We start from the raw sequence: 20,570 nt of genomic DNA on the forward strand, positions 1-20,570 counted from the left end.
TGAAGAGCATGCTGAGAAAGGCTATAGAGAAAGACGGTAGAGACTGGGATTGTCTCTTACCCTATCTGATGTTTTCCATTCGTGAAGTTCCACAGGCCTCCACAGGGTTCTCACCGTTTGAGCTTCTATATGTCCGACATCCGCGAGGACTCCTGGATGTAGCCAAGGAAACCTGGGAAGCCGAAGCCACGCCCCACATAAGCGTCATTGAGCATGTGGCCCTGATGCAGCAGAGGATTGCAAAGGTGATGCCTATCATGAAAGAACACCTCCTCCAGGCACAAGAAGCTCAGGCCAGAATCTACAATCGGTCTGCAAGAGTGAGGCAGTTCAATCCGGGAGATCGAGTTCTTGTGTTAGTTCCGACGGTGGAGAGCAAGTTCTTGGACAAGTGGCAAGGGCCATATGAGGTTGTCGAGAAACTTGGTGAAGTAAATTATAAAATTCACCAACCAGGAAGACGGAAACCATTCCAAGTGTACCATGTCAACCTCATCAAGCCGTGGCAAGATAGGGAGCCGACAGTAACTCCATCGTTGTTAAGCAACCCAGAAGGTGAGGTTGGAGCGGTTACTATAGCGGATACGTTATCGAAGACCCAGAAACAACAGTGCCGGGAGTTACTCCAGAAAAACAGGGACCTGTTTTCAGAGTTGCCAGGACACACGAAGGTCATAGCGCACGAGGTCCTAACAGAACCACATGTGCGGGCGAACGTGAAGCCCTATCGTATTCCTGAGGCTCGACGAGAAGTTATCTCCAAGGAAGTGGAGCGTATGTTGAAGCTTGGAGTCATTGAGGAATCCAAGAGTGGTTGGTCGAGCCCAATTGTCCTGGTCCCAAAACCTGATGGAGAGTGGAGGTTTTGCAACGACTATCGGAAGTTGAATGAGGTCTCCAAGTTTGACGCTTATCCCATGCCCCGCGTTGATGAGCTCATCGAAAGGCTTGGACCTGCCAGGTACATAACCACCTTGGATTTGACGAAGAGGTATTGGCAGATCCCCATGGCACAGGAAGCCAAGGAGAAGACGGCGTTTTCTACACCAGATGGATGTTTCCAGTATGTCCGGATGCCGTTTGGCCTACAGGGAGCTCCGGCGACCTTCCAGAGGGCTATGGATAGAGTCCTTGCACCCCATAAGGCATACGCTGCTGCGTACCTGGATGATATCGTCATCTTTAGCCCGGATTGGGAGAGTCATCTGGAAAAGGTCCAAGCGGTGTTTGATGCTATAAGAGAGGCCGGTTTTACAATAAACCCGAAGAAGTGTGCCTTGGGTAAAGAAGAAGCTAAGTACCTTGGATACATAGTGGGTCGTGGAGAAATAAAACCCCAAATCAGTAAAGTGGAGGCAATTCAAACATGGCCAAAACCAGTTTCCAAGAAGCAAGTTAAAGCCTTCCTGGGTATCCTGGGATATTACAGGAGGTTCATCCCAAACTTCGCCACGATGGCTGCGCCTCTGACTGACCTGCTAAAAGGGACAAAATCAGTAATGGTTAAGTGGTCCGAAGAAACAGTCAGCCTTCCAAGGAATGAAAGAGGCTTTGTGTAAGCAACCCGTTCTGATGGCCCCAAACTTCAAAAAAGAGTTTATTCTTCAGACAGATGCCTCAGATGTCGGGGTGGGAGCAGTCCTTTCCCAGGAGCTACATGGGGAGGAGCATCCTGTCCTCTATCTGAGTAGGAAGTTGTCCTCGTCTGAAAAGAACTACTCAGTCGTTGAGAAGGAGTGCTTGGCCATAAAATAGGCGGTGGACACATTACGGTACTATCTGCTGGGACGTAAATTTAGATTGATATCTGACCATGCCCCACTTAGGTGGATGAGGGAAACGAAGGGTAGAAATGCTAGGGTCACCCGTTGGTTCTTAGCCCTGCAGGACTTCTGTTTCCATGTGGAACATAGGGCCGGAAAGCTGCACGGTAATGCTGATGCCCTGTCAAGAATCCCTTGTCTAGTGGGAGAAAGTGCCAAGCCCCACGGCTTTAGGCAGAGGGGGGAGGTATGTAGCGTGGCTAAAGGGTGTTTAATCGATGGGCGATATGTGTCGCATAAATGGCTTGCCGCTGTGATGTAGCCATAGCTACCTATATGTCTGTCAGATCCTCTGGTGATGTCACAACCACATGCCTGATCATGTGATGGGTTATGGGTGTGGTTAGACCTATAAAAGAAAGCCTAATACTTAACACAGGAGATATGTGTGGAGCTGCTAGGCTCCTGAGTGTGTTAAAGTTCCTGGTCTGAGCCTGGTGGACTGGACACTTTGTTTTCCTTTTTCCTGAACTAAAGGCCATTTGTTTGCTGTTATTTTGCCACATGGTTTATGATGTAATAAACCTATGAACTTTTTAAAGGAACGTGCCTCCTGAAGTGTCAGCCATCGCACCTGAGTGAGTGAAACCCCTACAATATATATATATATATATATATATATATATATATATATATATATATATATATATATATATATATATATATATATATATACACTGCTCAAAAAAGTAAAGGGAACACTAAAATCCCACATCCTAGATATCACTGAATGAAATATTCCAGTTGTAAATCTTTATTCATTACATAGTGGAATGTGTTTAGAACAATAAAAACTAAAAATTATCAATGTAAATAACAACTGATATCCCACGGAGGTTTGGAGTTGGAATGATCCCCAAAATCAAAGTGGAAAATGAAGTTACAGGCTGATCCCACTTCAGTGGAAAGGCCTCAAGACAAGGAAATGATGCTCAGTAGTGTGTGTGGTCCCAAAGTTCCTGTATGATCTGATATGATATGACAGTATGTGGTGCAATGTAACGTTGGTGGATGGTGCGAGACATGATGTCCCAGATGTGTTCAATCGGATTCAATATAGAAAAATCAGCCGCACTCTTATGGTATATCTTTGCAAAAATGTGATGTATTTATTCACATGTGTTGAGACAAAATTGTATATATATATATATATACACACACACAGCAGGGAGTATAAACGGAGTAGTAACGTTTCGACCCTGCCTCGGGTCTTTCTCAAACTGCGTTTTCTAGATAGTGTGCAAAATAAGAAGTGTGGTCCCTTTTAAGGGCTCCTATTATTGTGATGTGTCACACGCCCACAGAAGCAGGACGTCCTGACATCACAATAATAGGAGCCCTTAAAGGGACCACACTTCTTATTTTGCACACTATCTAGAAAACGCAGTTTGAGAAAGACCCGAGGCAGGGTCAAAACGTTACTACTCCGTTTATACTCCCTGCTGTGTGTGTGTGTGTATATATATAAAATTTTGTCTCAACATATGTGAATAAATACATCACATTTTTGCAAAGATATACCATAAGAGTGCGGCTGATTTTTCTATATTGGACTTATTGTTGGGTTTTTCCCGAGTACAGCCAGCACCAACTTAATATAGCTGAGTGCGCTCCTTTTTTCTTAATATAATCAATCGGATTCAGGTCTGGGGAACGGGCGGGCTAGTCCATAGCTTCAATGCCTTCATCTTGCAGGAACTGCTGACATACTCAAGCCACATGAGTTCTGGCATTGTCCTGCATTAGGAGGAACCCAGGCCAACCGTACCAGCTTATGGTCTCACAAGGGGTCTGAGGATCTCATCTCAGTACCTAAAGGCAGTCAGGTTACCTCTGGTGAGCACATGGAAGGCCATGTGGCCCTCCAAAGAAATGCCATCCCACACCATTACTGACCCACTACCAAACCGGTCATGCTGAAGGATGGTGCAGGCAGCAGATCGCTCTCCATGGTGTCTCCAGACTCTGTCACATCTGTCACATGTGCTCAGTGTGATCCTGCTTTCATCTGTGAAGAGCACAGGGTGCCAGTGGCAAATTTGCCAATCCCAGTGTTCTGTGGCAAATGCCAAGCATCCTGCACGGTGTTGGGCTGTGAGGACAACCCCATCTGTGGATGTCGGGAATTCAGACCATCCTCATGGAGTCCATTTTTAACCATTTGTGCAGACACATGCACATTTGTGGCCTGCTGGAGGTCATTTTGCAGGGCTCTGGCAGTGCTCCTCCTGTTCCTCCTTACACAAAGGTTGAGGTAGCGGTCCTGCTACTGGGTTGTTGCCCTCCTACGGCCCCCTCCACGTCTCCTGTGTACTGGCCTGTCTCCTGGTAGCGCCTCCAGCCTCTGGACACTACGCTGACAGACACAGCAAACCTTCTTGGCACAGCTCGCATTGATGTGCCATCCTGGATAAACTGCACTACCTCAGCCACTTGTGTCGGTTGTAGAGTCCGTCTCATGCTACCACGAGTGTGAAAGCACAACCGACATTCAAAAGTGACCAACAAATCAGCCAGAAAGCATTGGTACTGAGATGTGGTCTGTGGTCCCCACCTGCAGAACCACTCCTTTGTTGAGTGTGTCTTGATAATTGCCAATAATTTCCATCTGTTGTCTATTCCATTTGCACAACAGCATGTGAAATTGATTGTCAAACAATGTCGCTTCCTAAGTGGACAGTTTGATTTCACAGAAGTTTGATTTACTTGGAGTTATTTTCTGTTGTTCAAGTGTTCCCATTATTTTTTGAGCAGTGTATATATCTCTGACACTGGGGCTTCAGCCTATACCTCACATAGGATACACTAGAAATGACTCATATGCATCAAACAGGATACTCTGAAGCTACAACACATACATCACACAGGATACAATGTCGCTGGAGGATATACATCACATAGGAAACATTGGGGCTGGCATATATATACAATAGGAGCCTTTGGGGCTGGAGCACATACACCACAGGAGACATGGGGGCTGCTGCTGATGTCTTTATCGGTGGTATGTGAGTGCATCATGCGCTAACTCCGCCAGCAAAGTAGATCCAGACGCTGGCACTCAGGGCCGTATTTGCCACTAGGCACTTGAGGGCACGCGCCTAGGGCGGGAACAAGTGGGGGGGGCACCTGAGCAATGTTTTTTTTTTAATACTAGTCCTGGCTCTGGCTGTGCGTCCCTTCCTGAAGACAGGGGGCAGCAGAGAGGCAGCCAGAACACGTGGTGCTGGTGCCGACTCTCCCTACTCCCCCTGCTGAGACACAGTGATGCCCCTGCTCACAGCCTCACTGGTGCCCGGCCGGAATGTGACTGTGACTGACGGCTGAGGTGGAGCGGCGGCTGTTATGATCCCAGTGGCTGGGGATCACTAGAAATACTAGCTAAGTTACTGAACATAGAACAAGCTCTAGGGAGGTGGTAACTGGACTGACCACAATCCTGATCCTATCCAAACACACTAAAGGTAGCCGGTGAACGTGCCTAAAATCCTGGACGTCTCGACGCAGCCTGAGAAACTAACTACCCCTATAGAGAAAGCAAGACCTCACTTGCCTCAAGAAAATTAACCCCAAAGATATAGGAAGCCCCCAACAAATAATAACGGTGAGGTAAGGGGAAAAGACACACGTAGAAATAAAAACAGATTCAGCAAATGAGGCCCGCTAATACTAGATAGCAGAAAACAGATAGAGAACTGTGCGGTCAGCAGAAAACCCTACCAAAACATCCACGCTGAGAATTCAAGAACCCCCACACCAACTAACGGTGTGGGGGGAGAAACTCAGCCCCCTAAAGCTTCCAGCAAGCAAGGAAATCACATATTAGCAAGCTGGACAAGAAACATATTGAATACTGATGATTAGTGTTGAGCATTCCGATACCGCAAGTATCGGGTATCGGCCGATACTTGCGAGTATCGGAATTCCGATACCGAGATCCGATACTTTTGTGGTATCGGGTATCGGTATCGAAACAACATTAATGTGTAAAAGAAAGAATTAAAATAAAAAATATTGCTATACTCACCTCTCCGACGCAGCCTGGACCTTACCGAGGGAACCGGCAGCGTTGTTTGCTTAAAATGCGCGCTTTTCCTTCCTCCCGTGACGTCACGGCTTGTGATTGGTCGCGTGCCGCCCATGTGGCCGCGACGCGACCAATCACAGCAAGCTGTGACGTAATTTTCAGGTCCTGAATGCCGAATTCTAGGCATTCAGGATTTTAAAATTACGTTCCGGCTTGTGATTGGTCGCGTCGCGGTCACATGGGCGACGCGACCAATCACAAGCCGTGACGTCACGGGAGGCAGGAAACGCGTGCATTTTAAAATTACGTCCCGGCTTGTGATTGGTTGCGTGCCGCCCATGTGACCGCGACGCGACCAATCACAAGCCGGAACGTAATTTTAAAATCTTGAATGCCTAGAATTCGGCATTCAGGACCTGAAAATTACGTCACGGCTTGCTGTGATTGGTCGCGTCGCGGCCACATGGGCGGCACGCGACCAATCACAAGCCGTGACGTCACGGGAGGAAGGAAAAGCGCGCATTTTAAGCAAACAACGCTGCCGGTTCCCTCGGTGAGGTCCAGGCTGCGTCGGAGAGGTGAGTATAGCAATATTTTTTATTTTAATTCTTTCTTTTACACATTAATATGGTTCCCAGGGCCTGAAGGAGAGTTTCCTCTCCTTCAGACCCTGGGAACCATCAGGGATACCGTCCAATACTTGAGCCCCATTGACTTGTATTGGTATCGGGTATCGGTATCGGATTAGATCCGATACTTTGCTGGTATCGGCCGATACTTTCCGATACCGATACTTTCAAGTATCGGACAGTATCGCTCAACACTACTGATGATCAAAAAATGAACAAACGGAAACTTAGCTTCTCTTGAAGAGACTGGTAGCAAGGTAGTCAGAAGGAATCAGAATAGCACTGAATACATTGACAGCAGGCATGAACTGAGAGTCCAAGTGAGCTTAAATAGGAAACCAGCCCACATATAACGAGACAGCTGATGCCAGTCACAAACCTGCAGAAAGACCGCACTCACACAGTACCACTTGTGACCACAAGAGGGAGCCCAGAAATAGAGTTCACAACAGTACCCCCCCCTTGAGGAGGGGTCACCGAACCCTCATCAAGACCCCCAGGGCGATCAGGATGAGCCGCATGGAAGGCACGAACCAAATTGGCCGCATGAACATCAGAGGCGACAACCCAGGAATTATCCTCCTGACCATAGCCCTTCCACTTAACTAAATACTGAAGCCTCCATCTGGAAATATGAGAATCCAATATCTTCTCCACCACGTACTCCAATTCGCCCTCAACCAGCACCGGAGCAGGAGGCTCAACAGAAGGAACCACAGGCACCACATACCTCCGCAACAAAGACCTATGGAACACATTATGAATGGCAAACGATGCTGGGAGGTTCAAACGAAAAGACACCGGGTTAAGGATTTCCAAAATCTTATAAGGACCGATGAAGCGAGGCTTGAATTTAGGAGAGGAAACCTTCATAGGAACATACCGAGAAGACAGCCATACCAAATCCCCAACACAAAGTCGGGGACCAACACCGCGACGGCGGTTGGCAAAGCGCTGAGCCTTCTCCTGTGACAACTTCAAATTGTCCACCACATGGTTCCAAATCTGCTGCAACCTATCCACCACAGAATCCACCCCCGGACAGTCAGAAGGCTCAACCTGACCCGAGGAAAAACGAGGATGAAATCCAGAATTGCAGAAAAAAGGCGAAACCAAAGTGGCAGAACTAGCCCGATTATTAAGGGCAAACTCGGCCAATGGCAAAAAAGTCACCCAATCATCCTGATCAGCAGAAACAAAACATCTTAAATAAGTTTCCAACGTCTGATTAGTTCGCTCGGTTTGGCCATTCGTCTGAGGATGGAAGGCCGACGAAAAAGACAAATCAATGCCCATCTTAGCACAAAAAATCCGCCAAAATCTGGACACAAACTGGGATCCTCTGTCAGACACAATATTTTCAGGGATGCCGTGCAAGCGAACCACATTCTGAAAAAATAAAGGAACCAAATCGGAGGAGGAAGGCAACTTAGGCAAGGGCACCAAATGGACCATTTTGGAAAAACGATCACACACCACCCAGATGACAGACATTCTCTGAGATACTGGAAGATCTGAAATAAAATCCATGGAAATGTGCGTCCAAGGCCTCTTCGGGACAGGCAAAGGCAAAAGCAAACCGCTGGCACGAGAACAGCAAGGCTTAGCCCAAGCACAAATCCCACAGGACTGCACAAAGGAACGCACATCCCGCGACAAGGAAGGCCACCAGAAGGACCTAGCCACCAAATCTCTGGTACCAAAAATCCCAGGATGACCTGCCAAGACCGAAGAATGAACCTCGGAAATAACTCTGCTGGTCCATCTATCTGGGACAAACAGTCTCTCAGGTGGGCAACGGTCAGGTCTATCAACCTGAAATTTCTGCAGCACTCGTCGCAAATCTGGGGAAATGGCAGACAAAATCACTTCCTCTTTGAGGATACCAGCCAGCTCTGAAACTCCCGGAGAGTCAGGCACAAAACTCCTAGAAAGGGCATCAGCCTTCACGTTCTTCGAACCAGGCAGGTACGAGACCACGAAATCGAAACGGGAGAAAAACAACGACCAACGAGCCTGTCTAGGATTCAGGCACTTGGCAGACTCGAGATAAATCAGATTTTTGTGATCAGTCAAGACCACCACACGATGCCTAGCTCCCTCGAGCCAATGTCGCAACTCCTCAAATGCCCACTTCATAGCCAACAACTCCCGATTACCAACATCATAATTCCGCTTGGCAGGCGAAAACTTTCTTGAAAAGAAGGCACAAGGCTTCATCACAGAGCCATCAGAGCTTCTCGGCGACAAAACAGCCCCTGCTCCAATCTCAGAAGCATCCACCTCGACCTGGAAAGGAAGAGAGATATCAGGCTGACATAAGACTGAAGCTGAAGAAAACCGGCGCTTCAGCTCCCGAAAGGCTTCCACTGCCGCAGGAGACCAATTAGTCACATCAGAACCTTTCTTGGTCAAATCCGTCAAGGGCTTAACCACGCCAGAAAAATTAGCGATGAAGCGACGGTAAAAATTAGCAAAACCCAAGAACTTCTGAAGACTCTTAACAGATGTAGGCTAAGTCCAGTCATGAATAGCCTGGACCTTGACTGGGTCCATCTCAATAGTAGAAGGAGAAAAAATAAAACCCAAAAAGGAAACCTTCTGTACTCCGAAGAGACGTTTTGAGCCCTTCACAAATAAAGCATTAGCACGCAGGACCTGAAACACCATCCTGACCTGCTTCACATGGGACTCCCAATCATTAGAAAATACCAAAATGTCATCCAGATACACAATCATAAATTTATCCAGATATTCTCGGAATATGTCATGCATAAAGGACTGAAACACAGGAGCATTAGAGAGTCCAAAAGGCATCACCAAGTACTCAAAATGGCCTTCGGGCGTATTAAATGCTGTTTTCCATTCGTCCCCCTTCTTGATACACACAAGGTTATACGCACCACGAAGATCTATCTTGGTGAACCAACTGGATCCCTTAATCCGAGCAAACAGATCAGACAATAATGGCAAAGGATACTGAAATTTGACCGTGATTTTATTTAGAAGACGATAATCTATACAAGGTCTCAGAGAACCATCCTTCTTGGCCACAAAAAAAGATCCTGCACCAAGAGGGGAGGAGGATGGGCGAATATGTCCCTTCCCCAAAGACTCCTTTATATAACTCCGCATCGCAGCATGTTCTGGTATAGACAAATTAAAAAGTCGTCCCTTAGGGAACTTACTGCCAGGAATCAAATTTATAGCACAATCACAATCCCTATGAGGAGGCAGGGCACCGGATCTGGGCTCATCAAATACATCCTGGTAGTCCGACAAAAACTCAGGGACCTCAGAAGGAGTGGAAGAAGCAATTGACACCAAAGGGACATCGCCATGAATCCCCTGACAACCCCAACTTGACACAGACATAGCTTTCCAATCCAAAACTGGATTATGTGCCTGCAGCCCTGGCAGACCCAAAACTACAACATCATGCAAATTATGCAGCACAAGAAAGCGAATCACCTCCTGATGTACAGGAGTCATGCACATGGTCACTTGAGTCCAATACTGAGGCTTATTCTCTGCCAATGGCGTAGCATCTATTCCCCTCAGTGGAATAGGAAATTCCAAAGGCTCCAGAACAAAACCACAGCGCTTGGCAAACGACAAATCCATAAGATTCAGGGCAGCACCTGAATCCACAAAAGCCATAACCGAATAGGATGACAAAGAACAGATTAAAGTAACAGACAAAATGAACTTAGGCTGTATAGTATCAATGGTGACAGGTTTAGCGATTTTTTTTAAGCGCTTAGAGCATGCTGAGATAACATGAGTAGAATCACCACAGTTAAAGAACAACCCATTTTGACGTCTATGACTTTGCCGCTCAATTCTAGTCAGAATTCTGTCACATTGCATTGACTCAGGTCTCTGTTCAGAGAACACCGCCAGAGGATGCGCAGATTTGCGCTCCCGCAAACGCCGATCAATCTGAATGGCCAAAGCCATTGAATCACTCAGATTTGCAGGCGTGGGGAACCCCACCATAACATTCTTAATGACTTCAGAAAGACCCTCTCTGAAATTTGCAGGCAGGGCACACTCATTCCATTGAGTAAGCACTGACCATTTCCGAAATTTTTGACAGTACACCTCAGCTTCATCCTGACCTTGAGAGATAGCCAGCAAAGCCTTTTCTGCCTGGTTCTCAAGATTAGGTTCCTCATAAAGCAATCCAAGCGCCAGAAAAAACGCATCCACATTCAGCAATGCAGGATCTCCTGGCGCCAGAGAGAAAGCCCAATCTTGAGGGTCGCCGCGTAACAAGGAGATAACAATTTTAACTTGCTGAGCGGAATCACCAGAGGAACGAGGTCTCAAAGATAGAAATAATTTACAATTATTCTTAAAATTCAGAAACCTAGATCTATCTCCAGAAAACAACTCAGGAATAGGTATCTTTGGCTCAGACATAGGGCTATGAACAACAAAATCCCGAATATTTTGCACCCTTGCAGCAAGATGATCCACACTAGAAGTCAGACTCTGAATATCCATGTCTGCAGCTGAGCTCAAAACCACCCAGAGATTAAGGGGATGAGAGAAGCTGGACTGACTGCAGCAAAGGAAGGAAGGAAAAAAAAAAAATTGTACTCAGGACTTCTTTTATCCCACTTCTGCGATGCATTAAACACTTTTTGGCCTGCTGTACTGTTATGATCCCAGTGGCTGGGGATCACTAGAAATACTAGCTAAGTTACTGAACATAGAACAAGCTCTAGGGAGGTGGTAACTGGACTGACCGCAATCCTGATCCTATCCAAACACACTAAAGGTAGCCGGTGAACGTGCCTAAAATCCTGGACGTCTCGACGCAGCCTGAGAAACTAACTACCCCTATAGAGAAAGCAAGACCTCACTTGCCTCAAGAAAATTAACCCCAAAGATATAGGAAGCCCCCAACAAATAATAACGGTGAGGTAAGGGGAAAAGACACACGTAGAAATGAAAACAGATTCAGCAAATGAGGCCCGCTAATACTAGATAGCAGAAAACAGATAGAGAACTGTGCGGTCAGCAGAAAACCCTACCAAAACATCCACGCTGAGAATTCAAGAACCCCCACACCAACTAACGGTGTGGGGGGAGAAACTCAGCCCCCTAGAGCTTCCAGCAAGCAAGGAAATCACATATTAGCAAGCTGGACAAGAAACATATTGAATACTGATGATCAAAAAATGAACAAACGGAAACTTAGCTTCTCTTGAAGAGACTGGTAGCAAGGTAGTCAGAAGGAATCAGAATAGCACTGAATACATTGACAGCAGGCATGAACTGAGAGTCCAAGTGAGCTTAAATAGGAAACCAGCCCACATATAACGAGACAGCTGATGCCAGTCACAAACCTGCAGAAAGACAGCACTCACACAGTACCACTTGTGACCACAAGAGGGAGCCCAGAAATAGAGTTCACAACAGGCGGCGCCCTGTGTCCCAACCCTGGGTCGTGTCCTGGACTCACATTGCTGGCCTGGAGGACTCGCAGACAGTAGAGCAGTACATACACAATAAGTAGTGTACACTGTCTCTGTCTGTAATGATCTCCCTCCTTGCTCGTGCTCGTGCCCGCGCGCTGCCTGCTGCACGGCTCTGTCTGTGACTCACCTCACGGTCATCACCCCTTCCCTCACATTCCTCAGCCTAGTTTTTGTCTGTAGTGCCTGAGGCTGGAGGAGCCATGAAAACACAGTCAGCAGCCCTTAATGTTTGATGTTTGATCTTTGCTCCCGGCAGACGGACCTAGAGAGTGAGTGGTGGGGGTGGGGTATAATACACCACCACTCACTCTATCTGGGTCCTAGGAGCAAACATTGCCAGTGCTGGTGTGTGTATGTGGCTGTATCGCATGTATGTGTGTGTGTGTGTGTGTGTGTGCGTGGAGCTGTATGTATGTGTGTGTCTGCGGTGCTGTGTGTGTGCGGAGCTGTATGTGTGTGGGGCTGTGTGTGTGTGTGCGAGCAGGGAAGCTGTATGTGTGTGCGTGCGTGCAGAGCTGTATGTGTGTGCGGAGCTGTGTGTGCAGAGCTGTATGTGTGTGTGTGTGCAGGCAGCGGAGCTGTATGTATGTGTGTGCGCAGAGCTGTGTGTGGGGGGCTATGTGTGTGTGTGCAAAGCTGTGTGCATGAAGCTGTATGTATGTGTGTGCCTGTGCGGTGCTGTATGTGTGTGCGGAGCTGTGTGTGTGTGGCGCTGTATGTGTGTGCGGAGCTGTATGTATGTTTGCGGAGCTGTGAGTGTGCAGGGCTGTATGTGTGTGTGCGGAGCTGTATGTGTGGGGCTGTATGTGTGTGTGCGGAGCTGTATGTGTAGGGCTGTATGTGTGTGTGTGTGCGGAGCTGTATGTGTGTGTGCGGGGCTGTATGTATGTGTGCCGCGAATGGCAAAAATCGCTGATGTGAAAGTAGCCTGTCACTGCCGACAGTGTCTGCATTAGGGTTCATACGAGAAACACGGATGAATATCACACATCAATACCTGGCACTCAGTAGCGGAGCGTGTACTGCTATGCGGCCACAGTCTCCGATCTCAGTGCCGGGTATTGACGTGCGACACTCATCCGAGTTTCTTGCATGTGAGTATGAGCCCTTAGTCATACCAATGGGGGAGGCAGCACTAAAAGTGCCTAGGGCAGCACAAACTCTAAATACGGCCCTGCTGGCACTGGTCAACATCAGGATGTAATCCTTTATTACATGCGCCGCAACATTCAGTAGTGAACGCTACATACGTAAGCTCACAGTGCAAGAAGGAAATAAAGACCCCACAAAACGGGGCTTCCAGTCCAAACACTGCGGTCTCCGCGAATCTTCCAGAGGTCAGAGTAAAGTTCATCACATTCCATAAATGGCTCGTGGGCCAGAAGTTCCCCACCCCTGAGTCATAAGATCAATGGAGAACCCTAAAGGGGCCTTTAAGTCAGTGCTACTAGTTGGTGAGAAAGAGAAAATATCCAGCTCACCCGCATGTAATCTCAAGTAGTTTGGAGCAATGGCATTGTCTATTCCTAAACGCAGTAAATCCAAGGAAAAGAAGGAGAGGTCCACCTTTGCAAATGTTTATTTGTGGATGAGTACAAAAAAGCCGTACAAACAAAATTAAAATTTCGTGATAAATAAGTCCTTAAAACATCAATGTGTTTCTGGTTAGTGACACCCTTAATCCTTTTCCTTGGCTATTAGTTGGTGTCTGTCTCATTCCTTCCTGTGAGATACATGTAGTCTAGCACAGAGCAGGGCAGAGGGGAGGATTTAAAGGAAGCCACGGATTTAGAGAAAATGTAGGGTTACCACTTTTTCTTATAGAACTACGTTGTGAACACAAGAAAGAGTCTTTTATATAATTTTATATATAATAGCAGCCAATGGAAACATTGGCTTCCATCAGGAATATATGAATATGGGAGCACTGGGGGTGTGAAAAAGAATTAGCAGCAGTGTCCTCTGTAAGCCATGGTTGTCAGTCCCTGGTTCTTGCATTGCTCACCTAGCTTAAAGGCTATGAAAATCAGAAACCATCATGGCTGTTTTTTTCACCACTTTTATGTTCATACATTATGGCTTTTATCCCTTAGGAAGGGCGTTTCTCCCGCACTGGTCACATGGTGTGTTTTGATTTCTCATGAACTAGCACAGCACAAGCTCAGCTCCTCCTTCTTAACTTTCTGAGGCTGTTTGCTATAACCTCACCCACACAGGGCCAGACCAGTGCCTGATTGTCCTCAAGGCAAACTTTTCAAACAATGGATGGCAAACAGAATATATTTCCCACAGTGATCTGTTGCACAAGTTATGCAATTGACTCGTACCTTAAAACTATACCATTATTAACTCTCCACAAAAGCATTGTAAGAATAAAAAATACTACAGAATTGTTAGACTTTGCTCATACAGACTCAAAATGAAATAAAAAGTTACCAAAAAGTTGTCTGTACCCAGAAATGGCACGAGAGAATATGCATATTCTGCCACCAAAAATTGTAATACAAGCTTGTTACACAACATATAAGCCGTCATACATCTCTGTTGATGGAAAATTGTAAACTGTCTGACTCTCAGGATATGACGAGATAAAAACAAATTATTTTTTTTTTGCTCACAGTATTTGTTATACAAAAGTAGTAGAACACAAACAGAAATATATAAATTTAATATCACCATAATTGTGCGGACCCACAGAATAAAGTTAACCCCGCAGCATATGAATAGCGACAAATGAACTAATAAAAAACCAACAGAATTGCTGGGTTTTTTTACTATTTATTCCTATAAACAGTTAAAAATAGTTGGTTAGTAAGTAACCCAAATTCCATAAAAACAAAATGACATGGGTCTTGAAAAGGAACAAGTAAAATAAAAACAAAACAAAAAATATTTGTCCTGAAGAACAAAAATGGACACGTTCTTAAGGGGTTGATGCACTCGGCAGGGCACTAGTGATGGGAGAGAATTCCTCGCACTGTTCAGTGCTCGATCGAGCATCATGGTGCTCGAGAACCTCGGCGCTCGATCAAGTATCTGGGTACTTGAGTGCCATGCTCGATTCTCCGTCCCGCATGTTTGGCGCCTGATTTTCAGCCACTACATATGTTTGGATTGCGGTAATGCAGTAGCCATGTTGGCATTACTGTGATTGGCATTACTGTGATTGGCAGACTGCATAGCGTCATTGGGTCTATATAAGACCCGGTGATGCAATTTTGAGGGCACTGTACCAAGACATAGTGTAGGGAGACTCGCTGCTGAAGGGACAGTGTGTTCAATAGTGTTTAGTTACATGCTGGTACAATAATAAAACAACAGCCCTTTTTAGAGCTTATTCAAATAGATTCTATTCTAGAATACTGGTTTAGCGGCAATTAGGGTAGGATTAGCAGGAAGAGTGAATTAGCGGCACTTAGAGAAGGGTTGATTGCATTACAGACCCTGGTGTTGATACATTAAACTAAAAGTCCTTTTTAAGGTTAATTCAAATAGATTCTATTTTCTAATAACACCGCTCATATCTGAAAATCATTTAGGGTTAGCTGGTAAAGTAGGGATTAGCACACTAGACACATTTCGACAGGGTTGATTGCCTTAAGGTACCGTTACACTTAGAGACTTACCAACGATCACGACCAGCGATCGTGATCGTTGGTAAGTCGTTGTGTGGTCGCTGGGGAGCTGTCACACAGACAGCTCTCTCCAGTGACCAACGATCAGGGGAACGACTTCGGCATCATTGAAACTGTCTTCAACGATGCCGAAGTCCCCTGCAGCACCCGGGTAACCAGGGTAAACATCGGGTTACTAAGTGCAGGGCCGCGCTTAGTAACCCGATATTTACCCTGGTTACCATTGTAAAAGTAAAAACAAAAACACTACATACTCACCTTCTGATGTCTGTCACATCCCCCGGCGTCCACGCGCTGCTGCAGAGAGCTTTCCCTGCACTGAATGTGTCAGCGGCGCCGGCAGTAACAGCGGTGACGTCACCGCTGTGCTCTGCTTTACGGCTGGCGCTGACAGTCAGTGCAGGGAAAGGTCTCGGCAGCAGCGCATGGACGCCGGGGGACGTGACAAACATCAGAAGGTGAGTATGTAGTGTGTTTTTTTTTTAACTTTTACAATGGTAACCAGGGTAAATATTGGGTTACTAAGCGCGGCCCTGCACTTAGTAACCCGATATTTACCCTGGTTACAAGTGAACACATCGCTGGATCGGTGTCACACACACCGATCCAGCGATGGACAGCGGGTGATCAGCGACAAAATAAAGGTCTGGACTTCTAGCTCCGACCAGCGACATCACAGCGGGATCCAGATCGCTGGTGCATGTCAAACACAACGAGATCGCTATTCAGGACGCTGCAACGTCACGGATCGTTGTCGTTCTCGTTGTAAAGTTGCTCAGTGTGACGGTACCTTTACAGAACTTATGGCTGCCAAAAACAAGCAAAAATTGTGCAGGCAATGGAATAATTGAAAAAAAGCTTGCAAGGAAATCACAGTTCTGCGTGATGAGTATTTTACCTATTCTCACTACAACTGCGCCATATGTATACTGGAATATTATGCTTGAAAATAAAAAATGTTACTGACTTTTTCAGACTGAGAAATGTATTTTGGCCATAAAAATGCAGCCTGTGGCTCACTAGTAATGTTTCTGCCTTCCATATCAGGGGTCCTGAGTTTTAATCCCCAACACTGACAAGTTTCAAAAGTAAATTTAGAGACATTCACTGAGGACAGTGTCCGGAGTTAGACAAGACTAGGAATACAGAAGACTCCCTTCTACAGCAGAGAGACAAACTAAAGAACATAGTATGAAAAGGTTTTTTTTCAAATATTAATCCTTAGGTGTAAAATCCACATAAAAAAAACTGTGTCACAGCCCCTATAACAATGTACACATAATTATACCATCCAGTGACTGATTAGAACCTGTGACTTCTCGGCATTTAGTGGTCACTACTCACCTGTGTGGTTATCTGTAGGAATCTCCTCTTTACGCCGCTCATCACCCCTCACATATGTCTCTGTAGTAATAATATGGGTCAGATCTTTACCCTGAAAAAGATTGTATAAGTCACTGACAGATGGAGAAGTTGTATAAATCGATAAAAAAAAAAATAGAAATAGTAAATGAACATGGTGACCAAAAATCAAACCGTATTTGGCTTTCAGGGTGCCCTAGGCACTGGTAAGTTGGACTAAGGGTATGTGCACACAATGTCTTTTTCAGGTGGATTCTGCATTGAACCCATCTGAAAAACAGGCTTCAAACGGCTAAAAGACATTGTGTGCATGTACCCTAAGTTAGCACAAGCCCTTTATTAGGTAGTAAAGGCCCCGTATACATTAGAGTAAATGTGTTCCTAACCTGCTAATACCAAATAGTTTGGCCGACAGTTTGGAGTATATCTGTGGCTATGATTGATGACATCAGTGGAGATAATAATGTCTGATTGCAGACTGCAGATCCTTTTGTTCTCCAATAGATGAACCACTGGCAGAAATATCTAGCAGCAGTTCTCTCATTCAAAACAAAAGAGAGCTCGGCAGAGGAAGGGACATAGGGCAAAAGTCAGAAAAGATTGCTGCTAGTTGACATCTACCTTAGGTGTATAAGGTCTTTAGTCAAACACTGCTCAGTTGAAATATCTGGCCTCATTCAGACAGTTGTATTTTTAGTCTTTTATATTGTTCATGTGTGTATACTGACCCTATAATTATTTTGAATCAATAAATAAAAGATTACTAAATCAATATTAACACAGGATGAAAACCAACATCAGAACATGAATTCATCACTAAAACCACCAGCGGAAGATAAATACAGCACAAGAAAAGTCATCAGTACATGAATACAGCATTAGATCCATTATCAGTACATGTATAGATCAGCAGATCAATATATGAATGCATCTACAGATCCATTGTCAGTGTATAAATACAGCACCAGAATAATCATCAGTACAGGAATATGGCACCAATCTTAGTACATCAAAAACTTGATATTATAGGAGTTATAGCCACCATCCAACTTCAGGCTGGGGAACATCCAGTAACCATACTATTTATTAGATACAGGCAGTAGCACTATTAAATATTTATAGTAAATTAAACAATCACTCCCACTATGTTTTTAATTCACGAAAAGTGTGGGTATGTGCATGTAATTTAGTGTGAGTGTATTAAAATACTCACATACTGCTGCTTTCTCCAGTATCCAACAACATTATTCTCTGGTTCTCAGTGACGTCAACACAGTTGCAACTACCTGGCTCACTATATACTCTATGTATGACCCTGAAGTCTCTTTTACAATAAAAGCCCATAAAACTTTTTTCTGACGCTCCAAGGTTTCCCAATGAAAAAGTCACTTCCGGGTTACACAAAGCACAGCGTGACCAAGACAGTCTGCAGGTTGTTCACATCACTGGGAAGCAAAAAAGAAAGGTATAAATACACACACTACATTACATCCACATTTATTTAAAGAATAAGTGGGAGTACCTCTTTAACTTTTGGGAATATCTAATATGATTTTCAATCCAGGGCAGATTGGTGCCAGTCTGGGTTGTGATACCCCTACCTGATGATCCTGAGGACCATTGGGATTTTCTTGTTTCCAGTCTTGTGGTATAAGAGGACGGGGACATCTCTCTGGTGTCCTTTTACTGCATGGGACTGAAGGAAAAACATACAGGGACTGAATGTATTCTTTACACATAGGCCGTGTGTATTTAGTCCTGTCTATTACCTGGTGATGTGAGGGGCTGGGGAACCTCCATGATGACGTCCTTGTACAGATCTTTGTGTCCCTCTACATACTCCCACTCCTCCATGGAGAAATAGACGGTGACATCCTGACACCTTATAGGAACCTGACACATACAATGATACAGTCATCCCCCGATCCCTCCATAGCGTTACTGTATAATGTCCCAGCATTCCCAGCAGTGTCACCTCTCCAGTCAGCAGCTCAATCATCTTGTAGGCGAGTTCTAGGATCTTCTGGTCATTGATATCCTCATGTATCAGGGGGTGAGGTGGAGGCCCCGTGATTGGGCTCAGGGGTCTTCCCCATCCCTCAGACACAGGGTCCTGACAGCTCTCACTAGAGGTCTTCTTCACTACTGTGTAATCCTGGTTATGGAGAGACACATTAATAAACCTCACTACAGACATTTCCAGAGTCCTCACCTCTCCAGTTCTGTCCATCTGTTATTCCCATAGATAAGAATGATGTAATGTGACGTCATCAGAATCTCTCACCTCTCCAGTAAGCCGGAAGAGGATCTCTAGGGTGAGGTGTAATATCCTCTCCGCCATCTTGTCCCTGTCCCTCTCCATCCTTGTAGGGTCACTCAGGAGAATTCTCTTATATAGAAGATCTCCACTGAGAGAATCCGATATTGTAGGGACCTGAATGGGGAGAAGATGACGATGTAACATCATAAAGATCCCATGTAAGAAACCTCCGGAGCTGTTACCGGCGTCACATGATCACTACATCCAGTCATGGCCCCGTCCTGCCCCCGGTATAACACACAGTCCATTATAGTCACATACAGAGAGTTATCACAGGCTCAGCACTGAGGGGGTTAATATCCCCTGCGCCCAGTAATGGGGAATCTCCAGCACCTACCTCCACCTGCAGAGCCGCACACCACATATATGGCTGTTCTGTGAGCACAGGACCTGTGATGAGGTCACAGGAGGGGAGGAGTCAGGGGTCACATGATCAGGGGCCTCAGTGTCTGCAGGACTCTGCTGTGCTGGTTGTCATGGTGCCAGAGGAGGGGAAGTTAATGTGTGAGGTCAGGAGTGGCGATGAGCGAGCATTAAAGTGCTTGGGTACTCGTTACTAGGTCTAGAAAATCGTAATGCTCGGGTGCTCAACCTGAGTAACGAGTATAATGAAAGTTAATGGAAAACTTGAGCATTTTTCCGTGGACACATTTTGTTTAGGTTATGAAGAAGGGACTCTGAAAGTCACAAAGTTTTTTTTCAGACCCATCAGGCAGCCCTCAATAGTTGTAGAGCGCAAGCAGGTGGTCCTCACTATTGTCAGAGGGCCATCTGGCTGCCCTCACTCTAATTTTAGAGGGCCAGCAGCCAGCCCTAACTAAGTATTTTTGCATTGCCAGCAGTCGGTTATGCTTTGCATAGCTGTGTATTGCTACTGCAATAAAATGTATCCATCTGAGGTGGGCAAATTTTCTTTTTACTATTAATACTTTGAAGTTTGGAGGACCAGCAGACAGCGCTCACAATTTATAGAGGGCTAGCAGCTGTCTTGTGGACAGATCAGACCAAGAAAAAGCTTTTTGGTAAAGGACATCATTCTACTGTTTACTATAAATGGAATGAGGCCTACAAATAAAAGAACACAGTAGTTATAGTCAAATATGGTGGAGGTAAAAAGATATTTTGGGATTGTTTTGCTGCCTCTGTCACTGGATTCCTTGACTGTGTACAAGGCATCTTGAAATGTGAAGATTCCCAAAGGATTTCGGGTCGCAATGTAGTGCCCTGTGTCAGAAAGCTAGGTTTGCATCCTAGACCATGGGTATTCCAGCAGGACAATTACCCCAAA

General features: G+C 45.6%; 1 protein-coding gene across 1 annotated transcript in view; it reads right to left on the minus strand.

The window, feature by feature from the left end:
• The window catches only part of LOC143767326 (uncharacterized), a 61,605-nt gene extending 42,215 nt beyond the window's left edge, over positions 1–19,390 (minus strand). The window contains exons 1-5 of the mRNA XM_077255568.1: positions 19,247–19,390; positions 18,938–19,117; positions 18,732–18,855; positions 18,564–18,658; positions 16,945–17,035 (exon numbers count right to left, since the gene is read on the minus strand). Of these exons, the coding sequence (XP_077111683.1) occupies positions 16,945–17,035; positions 18,564–18,658; positions 18,732–18,855; positions 18,938–19,117; positions 19,247–19,324 (568 nt within the window). The 5' untranslated portion in view covers positions 19,325–19,390. The remainder of the gene's footprint in view (positions 1–16,944; positions 17,036–18,563; positions 18,659–18,731; positions 18,856–18,937; positions 19,118–19,246) is intronic.
• Positions 19,391–20,570: the final 1,180 nt, after the last annotated feature.

The sequence above is a fragment of the Ranitomeya variabilis genome, chromosome 4 (assembly GCF_051348905.1).
Source record: "Ranitomeya variabilis isolate aRanVar5 chromosome 4, aRanVar5.hap1, whole genome shotgun sequence".
Lineage (NCBI taxonomy): Eukaryota > Metazoa > Chordata > Amphibia > Anura > Dendrobatidae > Ranitomeya > Ranitomeya variabilis.